Source organism: Eublepharis macularius, chromosome 8, assembly GCF_028583425.1.
Source record: "Eublepharis macularius isolate TG4126 chromosome 8, MPM_Emac_v1.0, whole genome shotgun sequence".
Classification (NCBI taxonomy): Eukaryota; Metazoa; Chordata; class Lepidosauria; order Squamata; family Eublepharidae; genus Eublepharis; species Eublepharis macularius.
In genome coordinates, this window is record NC_072797.1 from 105,883,560 (window position 1) to 105,894,551 (window position 10,992).

Below are 10,992 nucleotides of genomic sequence, written 5' to 3' on the forward strand. Positions count from 1 at the left end.
GGAGCAAAACAACCCCAGGTGGAGCTGCCTGAGGCACACTGCAGGAGAAGCAGGGAAGACAGCCAAGGATGCACAGGTGTGCCTGCCCCAAGCAGCCAACCCAGTAGAGAGAGTTTGGCAGCCAGCCAAGGAGGCACAGGTGTGACGGCTCAGGGCAGCCAACAGAGCAAACCCTGATCCAGCCAGGGCCGTGGCTAGAGTGCAGGAAGGGGGCATGGCTGAAGGAATAAAAGGGAAGTCCACCCACAGGGCAGAGTGGTTTGTTGTGTAGGAGTGTGGTGGAGTGGAGGAGTGAGAGAGAGAATGAGAGAGAAGTGGAGAGGAGGTGGAGGAGGAGGAGTAAGACCAACAGCTGGATGGGGACAGCTATCATGGAAGGCAGTTGGGACAAGTTCAGGTTGAAGGGACCTGTGAGTGGTCTGAGAGGGTGTGAGGGTGAGGTATACCCCCCTTCCTTCCACAGAGTAGGATCCTGCATATTCTCTGAAGGTCCTTTAAGGCTGAAGTCAGGCAGGCCAGCGTCTCACAGGGTGGTGCCCTTGGCAGAACCTGACAGGGGCTTTGATTTCTGGCTTTTTATTTACTGTTCGTTTTCCTGCTTGTTCTTCTGGAGAGGATTATTTTATCCTGTTGTGGGTAATTTGTTGTTTGGCGTTTTATAGTTACTGTTCATTTTATTAAATTCATTTGTTTTTCTAGGGGGAGGTGCTGTTTTCCCCTGTTTTTTTGCTGGAACTTGGGCCCCCCTTTCTTTATACTGTTTTTTGCTTGGTATTTTTCTGACTGCCACCCAGCACTGATGGTGGAGGAGGGGAGGAGGGCACGGCAACAAGCACACACTCACACAGCTCTGGAGTAAAAAAAATGCCGACAATTTTATTACATTACAGGAGCATTGGCAATGCATGTGGTTTGGATCCCAAGCATCGGCTGACCCACCTGCCCATCAGTCGTTGTTTGGGATCCGAAGATCAATTTAGTTCAATCTAAATGTCTTTTCCTCCCTCTCATATTTCTGGAAATATTGCCTCAAGTACACAATATTGCCTCAAGTATACAAATGTGTACACACAGAATAAGGATTCCATACCAAGGCAGGAAAGTGCATGGATAAAGGTCATACACATGTATTTCACTAGGCATCCCAGGCTACACTGTTGATACAAAACAACAGGTTCTTTGCCACTAGCCAGAGGATGTCACTTTTACTAAAAGTACCTATGTCTGCCAAAGAAATTCGGCCAAGAAGGCAAAACGAGGGATATAATATATAGAGCTGTTCTCATGTTAGGAAACCCTGTAAGTTTCTAAATATACTGTGGTTACACAGAAACTAGGGAGGACAGGACATCCATCATCAACCATGCACATTCACTAGAGTCATGTTATATTGCTCTTTCACCAGATTATTGCTTTACTTTTACAGAAGAGCACCTAGGGGGATGTTTAATTACAAGCAAAAGGAAAATTACAATTTACATTCATTGTTCTATTATCTAATAAACTTTCAGCTCCAATCCTCACAGCTCTCTGCTAGCAAACCTCATCCATGGCCAAAAATGAATTTATCAGTTCAGCATTCTGAGAAGCAGGTTTCATATATTTCATAGTGAACTTTCTTGGAAATTAGTCTCATATATATATATGTATGTGTATGTATGTATATACACATGTGTATATATGTATGTGTGTGTGTGTGTGTATTATATGTATGTGTGTGTATTATGCAAACTGTTCTCATTTTGCTTTTGTATAACATTTTTAATGTAAGTTATGTTTTCATGCTTGATTTGAGCAAACAATGGAAATGGAAAATATTGATGTTTGTGCAAAGAGATATGATATAATGCAGTTAATGAAGCAGGAATCTATAAATATGCCCTTTCCCTTTCGTTTTCATTTTGTATTATATTGTTCTCATCTTTTGTTTTGCCCCTTTTATTGCTTGTGATTCCAACTTGTATTATTCTTTTACTGCACTTCTATATACAACTGACACAAAAATAGATACCAGTTTTAATGGTAATATTTTAATCTAATTCTGTTGGTATGGTCAAGGAAGGCGTTACTATAGTTCATTCACAGAATAAAGCAGTATTTTTTCATCCACTAAAGCTTGCCTCCCTTGCATTGAAAACAAACTTAGATAAATGGGATATGAACATTCATCAGGTAATTCTGTAAAAGAAGTGGGAAAGGATGTGGGTTCTTTTATCTCCTCCAGTTCTATTTCCATTGACTTACACTGTGTAATCCATCTTCACTATCAGTGGGTAAGTGACTATATATTAATAAATACATCAGATAACATATTATTGGTACTGTATCAAAATACTTATTAATTCTATGGGTTCATGCTGGAAATGTCAAACAATTAAAGACAATTTTATGCATCTATCTTCAAACTGCTGTCAAAACCAACAGTAGTGGGACGAATCAATGAGAGGCCTGAGAGGCCAAGGTGCTAGCTAGACCTCCAAGACAATTTTACCAGTCATGTGAAAGGGTTGACTGATGAGTCTCATTTGAGATGATATGATATTCAATCTCCTTGAAACAGCAGAACTGTGAACTGAAGTTAACTAGAAGGAATAAAATCCATCTTCCGTTGCAGACTAGAACCAAAAAGGTTGGGAAATTGTTTTAATCATGAGATTAACATAAGACCTAAGAATGTGTTTAGTCATCTAATAAACAGATTTGTAGGAAAGTAGTCTATGTTTGTTATGTACAACACTATTTCCGTCTTCGGTCTTCAGTGAAGTCCCACATTGGGATTTTAGCAACCTACTCACCATTGGAGGAGGGTGTGAGTGGGTCAGCCAATCAAGGAATGCAGGACAGCTGTTCCCATTGCTGACACTTTTTTTGATATTCATGTCAACAGCGTAGTGCTTTACTAAGTTATATCAGCTGCAGATCACATGGCAGCCTGACAGATGTGCTGAAGAGGGACCCCCATGAGAAAATACTGCAAACAAGGCTTGCATCATATTTGAATATATTCTGATCACCATGGTTCAAGTGATCTTCGCCTCATTGGAGCAGAGTTTACTGTCACTATCCATCCACATAAGGTCTGAAAGGACTTGAGAGACCCTTATGATGTCCAGAATAACACACAAGACGGCGTTCAGGTTTGTGAACCCTTTGGTTCTTCTAACTGATACAAAAATTCCTTCTTCGTATTCAATCTGTGTAATTCATGTTCTGCTACAGAAGCACCATGAGGGGAAAAAACAGGTGAAAAAACAGCTGCATACAGTTTATTTCCCCTTCTGTCAGTACGAGGCGACAAGAGGGCATGACGGAATAAAAGCATGCAAGGCTTTATACCCAGGTCTTGGTTAGAGGTTGAAACAACATGGGATCATTTCCCCACCATCATCTGAACTCAGAGAGTAGGCTTGGATGGAGTAGAAGCAGGGCAAGGACCTATGAGGAGAGAGCGGACGAACGATTTGGAGCTGAAATCAACTGAAATCAACTGAATCACTGCAACAGCGAGAATGTTGGGGCAGCGAGTTTGCAAGTCCTGCCAGTTATATACCGGCATCAGGGTTGCTGAAGACCGAGGTGCACATGATTATGAGGTCCCTGAGAAAGCTGTAGGGACCAGTCAGTTCCACAGTGGATTAAGCACATTAAGATCCTCAAGTGGCACGTGATCCCCCTCAACTCTCCTGAAATGGGATGTGAAGTGGGGGGAAAATCTAGGCAGACTAGTGTTCTCTACTTATACTGCAAAGGGTTAAGTCAGGCTTTAAGCAAGTGGAGCATTCCCGATGAGTCAGATCTGGTGAATGACACTCCCTGCCAGAGAGAGGGAAGGTGGGGAGAAATCGCTCATCATCTGACGAGCATCCAAAAGGGCTTAGTTGGAACTGACCATGATTAGTCAGAACCAGTGGTCAGAGCCTCCTGTTTAGATTCGAAATGTGCAGCTTTGCTATCAGATGCAGCCGTCAGAACTGGATTGATGTTTCAAGTTGGCTGGCAGTTTCATCCTGGCAGATGATTTTGCTGCCAGATCTGGCCCTCGGAACCGGAACTGAGGGTTCAGGATAGGCTGGTGTCTCCATCAAGGCAGATAACTTATTGCCAGATCTGGCTGTAGGAACTGGAGTGGACGGTTCATATTGGGCTAGTAGATCCATCATGGCAGATGACTCTGCTGCCAGATCTGGCCCTCAGAACAGGAACTGACGGTTCTGGATGGTTCTGGATGGGCTGTTGGCTCCATCTAGGAGTTGTGCCAAAGTCAGCCCCCTTGTGTGATCGTCAGTCACCACACAGAGGGCAGGAGTAGGCAAAATGATACAAAACTCTGTTGCAACAAAGGAGAAGAGCTCTCAAAAGCAAGCCACCATGTTTCTCTGATTTCGGTCAAAATATTCAGACCTTTTATAATGCTACTAAAATAAGGCATATGTGTATTTTGTGGTTGATTGCCATGCTCCAAACTCATGACTTCCTCTTTTCCCATGCATACCTCCCCGTGCACAGCCTGTGAATCTTTTCATGTATTGTTGCAAAGTCTATTACCATCATAAACCGTTAGCTAAAATAAGGCTGTTTGTTACTACGTATTACTGTTAGTTATGTTGCAAAGCAAAGCTGGTTACTATCACATACCATAATTATTGCTACAAGAATTACTGTAACTATTGCTGCAAGGAAAACTGCTGCTGCACAGTATCAAATAGTGGGTGATAGGCTATTAGGTTTATCATAGGCAGATAACTTGCTGCTGGATCTGGCCCTCGGAAACAGAGTTCACAGTTTGAGAGGGCTGGTGACTCCATCACAGCAGATATCTTTGTTGCTGGATCTGGCCCTCAAAACCAGAGTTCATGGTTCGAGTAGGCAAGTGGCTTTAGCATGGCAGATATCATTGCTACCAGCATATATGAGCCGGGGAGAGCCTTCTCCCATAACACTACTTGGGCCAAGAAGGTCTCTTACTTCTGGCTTAGATGTGAAACTCTGGCAAAGTCTGGCTCCTGAAACGTTATGAGTTTCACCTAGACACAGCAAACAACGATCCTGTTTCATGGTGAGAGGCATCTTTATTTCACATTGTAAAGATTTTCTTTAAAATGATTTTGAGACATGACGAGATTGCACAGAAGAAAAATGTGGTAAGTGTGGAGTAGAGCTAAGGAGAACCTCTCTTAACGGCAGCGAAAAAAGAACTAAGGAGAACGGGGCACTCTGCCCCCTACCTGCGTTCAGCAGGAAACTCCTATGCATGTGCCGTAGGGGTGGAGCGCCCCCTTCTGGTCTTTTATAGCTAAAAAATCTTTTCTGGTCAGCAGGCCTGCGCATGCACAGTCCCCAATGTGGGACTGCACTGAAGACTGAAGATGAACCTGTGTTATCCTTTGTTTCAAATAATAAAAAATTACAATATAAAATAGCACTTCAAATTCCACCCTCACCCAAATTAGGATATAGCAAATGGTTGAGCTTTCTCATTTAGAGTTCTATGCTCTGCATGGATCTTACAGCGGTGCATCTAATCGATTTCTCTTACTAGTTTTCTGGTGTTGTGTAGTCTAAATTGTATGAATTGATATTTGAGGAAGGTGTGGCTGTGGTAGGGTCCCCAGGTTCCTAGATCTTCCCATCAGGAGGGGAGGACCTGGTACTTACCATCAATGTTCTCTTCATGAGTGTGCAAAGAACGCACACCCTCCCAGCAAACACAGCAACATTACTTCTGGAAGTGATGTTGTCATACATGCCACAGGAGCACTCCCACACTCTGCACGGGGCCCCAAACAAAATTGGGAGCACTCCTGCAGCCTGCACAACAACATTACTTCTAGAAGTGACGCTGTCATGTCCTCCAGGTGCATGTGCACAATGTGTGTTCCCCGGATGGCTGCTGGGGGCAGGCAATCTCTGGGCAGCCTGAAACCTCTTGCTGATTGCCAGTGACTGGTGGGCAAGCCAGTAAGCCATGGGGAGACTGCCTGTCACCAGCAGGCACCTGAGATCCCTAGGCTGTGGATGAAGAATCCTGCTTGCAATCAAAGTTTTGGCAAATCAGAAGAAAGGAGCATGTTCAAACTTTGTGAATATGATTATGAACGCAGTATTTGTAACAGAATATTATGAGAGCCTGTTTGGTGTGGTAGTTAAGAATGCCAGGACTCTACCCCACTCCTCTGCTTGAAGCCAGCTGGGTGACCTTGGATTAATCACAGCTCTCTCAGCCCCACCCACCTCACAGGGTGATGGTTGTGAGGATAATAATAACCAACTTTGTAAACTGCTCTGAGTTTGGCATTAAGTTGTCCTGAAGGGTGGTATATAAATGAAATGTTGTTGTTGTTGTTAACATGAAAATGAGTGATGCTCAACCTATGATGAGAGCCAGTTTTACATAGAATGTTGGACTAAGATTGGGACCTTTGGGTTCAATTCCTACTAAGCCATGAAGCTCCCTGAATAACCTTGGACCAGTCACTCTCTCTCATCAGCTACCTCATATGATAGTTATACAGAAAATGGAAGATGAGAGAACTAGGCATAGCACCCTGAGGTCCTTGAATATAAAGCAGAATAAAGTTGTAATTACCTAGCCCAAATTAATCTCTTCTAAACACAAAGCAGACATGATATCGCAAACTCGTCATCATCTTCATTGTGCATTTGCGGGAAGGGATTGAGGGGGACAACTTGGGAGTGTAAGAGTGGGGAGTGCACATGGTGGCTTGATTCCCCCTCCTTGTTGTAGCATGTGTGTGCATGCCTGAGGTTCCCTGACACATCATCAACAATGTTTTCAGGAGTACTGGTAGATGCCAGGGGGAGAAAAGCTGGGCAAGGTTTCCTTCCTATTTCATGGGCTAAGATCCTGTTTCTCCCTCTGCCACCCAATGTACATACACTGCTTGTTTGCTGTACATAGCTCTTCTTGTTGATTTTTAGCAAAGAAACAGGCTCTCGGGGGTTCAAAATACAATTTTGTATAATGTGTAACTCAGGTACTAAGCGCATGCTTAAATGTGCCAGCATCATATAGTGGTTAAGAGTGTTGGACTAAGATCTGGGCAACCCAGTTTTGAATTCTGTTCTGCCATGGAAGCTTCCTCTGTAACTTTTGGGCCAGTCACATGTTCTCACAGCCCAACCTGCCTCACAGGGTTGTTGCAAGGATAAAATAGAGGAGATAATTATGTAATCAGTTCTGGGTCCTCACTGGGTAGAATGGCAGGGCATAGACAGACAGACAGACAGATTTGTTTCAGTGAAATCTATGGGGCACAAATACTTCTTTGGTTAGATTATGACCTTATTTTTGGTAGATGATCTAATGATCATCGTTTCATGATTAGCAACTAGAATAATTTGTACAGGGAGAATCATGGGTACTGTGGATCATAGCAGATAACTATAGAAAATGTCTATAAATATCTCCTTGGAAGCTCAAGGTCTGCTATAACATGTTACAAAAGCTCCAGAAGGAGGATAATTTTCCCCACAGATTTTTTAGTACTTTTTCTACCACCACCACCCCCAAAAAAGCATAGAAACATTTTCCATTGGGAAATATTTAATTGGAAACTATCAAACCCACTTATTATCCTTATAGCAGTAGTTTTCTGAACTAGCCTAAGGAGGCAAACATGCAACAGAAATAAAAATCCTCCTGTCAAAACTCACAATGGTTAATAGCCTGTTGCCAGAATTTTATTTTGCTTTGAGTAACAAAGAACAAAATGCTAAAAACAATAATTTGCGAAGAGGAAACATTTAAAAGCATCTTACTACAAAACTGTATGTTTAAATTTGATAATGATTCTCAATAGAACATAATTTCTGCCTTCAATGCTTAACAAAGGAGAAGGCAGCAAACTACTAGAAAGGATGAGCTTCTGTTCACTCTACGGAAACACGTTACTAAAGAAAGTAGGAGTTTCATACAAAATTTCATACAATAACCTAGCAATGGCTTATTTCACTGACATTTTTTTCAAACTACTACTTGACTACTACTTCGACAATACATACTACTTGACTAATAACATACAATTTCATTAGAAATGTTTTCAGTTTGCAAAAAATAAATATTTGTTTAAATATATATAATATATTGCTATTTAAGATCTCCTATTTTCTAAAATGATAGTACTTAAATGCTTAATCCCATAAGACGGAGGTTTTTCCCAGCTAATTATTTGTTGACTGAAGTGTTAAAATGTCCTTGGCTTCACCTGATGCAGACGCTTCCCAGCTGGTCATTAAATGTCTTGGAAGAGGCCCAACATTCTCCACTGTCAGCAACTAACATGTATGTATTTTGTGTCTCTGTGTAAGTTAGTTTGTGTGCGTTTTGTGTGCACACGTGTTTTTTTAATGTCATGCACGTTCATGATGCTACATTTAGACAAAGGAGTCATACTAGAGGAGGGAAAGAAGATTCGTTTAGGCTTTTAATGTTAAGTGTATTGTGCAACTCAGTTAAGTGACAACTTTACCAAGTGCACACCTCTCACTAATTTGGGGGAATTTGAAGTTCACAGTAAAATCAGAAGTGTGCCTGAACATTGTGCAGCTGCTTATGTTGGGTGAAAATTAACAACTATGTGGTACAAGCACCAAAATCTCACAGCATTAATTGGTTAAGATAGACTAAATTAATGTATACTAATGTGTCAAGTTTTACTCCCTTCTTCATGAAGATGTCAAGAAAACCAGTATCCCCTGTCAAAGAAAACAGGCAAGCGAGCAATGCCAACACTTTCCAACATGGAAGTGTATTTCTGATAACAACTTTGCATTCCCTAGTTCATCTTTAAATAATCCCTACAGAGATATTATAAGGTCGTTATAATATTTTCTGAACAGAATGACAAATGGAAACCTACATTCTTATACTACATTCCTATTCATACATTCAGTTGTGGAGAAGTTGCAGGGATAGGAAGCTCCTACCTACATTCCTACATGTAGGTGCTCATAGTATCCTGCTCAAAAGCCAACTCATTAGGGCAAAACATTTTTTTCAAAAAAGCATCAACAGCAGAGTGACTCCACCACAATTTAGATAAACCTGCCTCTCAATACGTTCACGAAACTGATCCCCCCCCCCCTCACCTTATACCTCACTATAAAAAAGAAGAGGACAGCTGGGAGAAAGATCACATGTAAACAAGGCCAATCTAACGATTTCTTAATTATCTTCTCATTAATTGGCAAACTAATTGGCCAATTACAGTACCATAATATGAGTACTGGACTTAGAACCTAGGTGCTTGTAGTACACAAAAGTCTTCACAGTCTATAGCCCAGCCTCAAAGTTGTCAGTTCTGCATGGCTTCCTCAAATACTGTACTCCACGACAGCTGTCGGAAATAATACATTAGAACAGCTGCTGTGACAGACACAAAAGACCTGGAATTTTAATTGGCCTCAATATTACATTGTTTATTTTCCAGAACTTGAAAAGAAAATATCCAAGGAACTGAAAAATACCTAATAAGGCTAAGTGTTGTTTGCCTTTTGGCAGACAAGCTTAGTTTTTGTTTTGGCTATACAATTTTACTAGCATTGTCTCTTTGAAATGATCACAAGCAAATAAAGAGCAGTAGGAACCCTCCAATGCATATGAAAAGGGGTAGTAACAGTGAGGAAAAAATTGTTAGAAACTCAGTAAATAATCCCTTCCAAATACTGGCTGAGAGCCAAGGAAGATCCCACAGTGTCTCAAGATTGAGTCAAAAGGAAGCCTATTCAGAGGCCCGCAGAATGTGCCAACAACAAAACTATTCATCATGGCTAAGATTATCTTTAAATGGGATGGGGGAGAGAGCGAGGAGCTTACTTTCAGCATCTGCACAGAGTAGGAAGCTCAGGAGCACTACTACTGGCCTGGCTATAAACATCATCCGACAGCTTGGCACCAGCATGCTTTGGCGGCTTCGGTCACTGGCTTAGAAGCCACTGCGAATGTCTCCAATCTGAAATCCCAGATGAAGAATTTTCAAAGCCTGAGAGAAGAAAGAAAGAGAAACAATGTTTAGAATGCTGTTGCTCCAAATGCACTATGTATCTAGACCAATATAAAATTTCACCGTAGAAGACCGGGATTACCCTACTAACCCCAGAGCTGCACATTGCCAAAAGACTATATCAATAAGCATCTTTCCCCAGGGCATTTTGTAGCTCCATGCTATGATCAACAACTCCCATGTGCTGCAACATGTTTTTCTTTCTTAGCATCACATCAGAAGAAAGAGCTGTCAGTCCTAATGAAGTCTTTATTAATACTTTAAGTGGCATAAGCCATGAAGATACTCTTTAAAGGGGTTTAGAAGGATTCAACCTTCAGGACAAAACCCTGATAACAAACAACATACTAGAAGTTACTGTCTTTGCATAAGGTAAGAACAGCAGAGAGAAATCAGCTTTTCTTCCTAATGCGAGATCAACAAGGCTAGCATATTGGTATTTATGGATAAATCCAACCAAGTCTTACCCAGTTAGGCATCTTAAAAGTTTCAATATCCACCCACCCAAAGTTACTGTTTGATTTAAAGCAATACAAAAACTACATAATTCAAAGAATAAATAATGAATAAAAGGTCTGTATTCCAGTTCAGTCAGTTTAATTCTGTATTGTGTATAAGAACTAATGAATAATACAGTATGAACATCTGCCTTTAAGAAACAACCAAATTTACTCCTTTATATTCATGCTTTCCCAGTTGAGTTAGAAATTATAAAATACAAAACACATCTCCTTTGATGGGAAATTCTAAAGCACCAACTATGTCACTAAGATAAGCCTACAATTTAATTGTACTTTTTTCTAACCAGTGGTAAGAGATGCACTTTAGCAGTTCTGTATACTATAAAAAATAGTTTTTTTCATCATCATGCATATCTGGCTTCAGCGCATCCAAGTTTAAAATGAAAACAGAACGTGAAAAAATTCATATTAATTATTATTCTACTAAAGAGATCTTTATAGATTTGTGG

At 41.0% G+C, this 10,992-nt stretch overlaps 1 protein-coding gene across 1 annotated transcript in view; it reads right to left on the reverse strand.

The window, feature by feature from the left end:
- The window catches only part of PTPRD (protein tyrosine phosphatase receptor type D), a 513,284-nt gene extending 503,377 nt beyond the window's left edge, over positions 1–9,907 (reverse strand). Inside the window, exon 1 of the mRNA XM_054986312.1 lies at positions 9,836–9,907. Within this exon, the coding sequence (XP_054842287.1) occupies positions 9,836–9,899 (64 nt within the window). The 5' untranslated portion in view covers positions 9,900–9,907. The remainder of the gene's footprint in view (positions 1–9,835) is intronic.
- Positions 9,908–10,992: the final 1,085 nt, after the last annotated feature.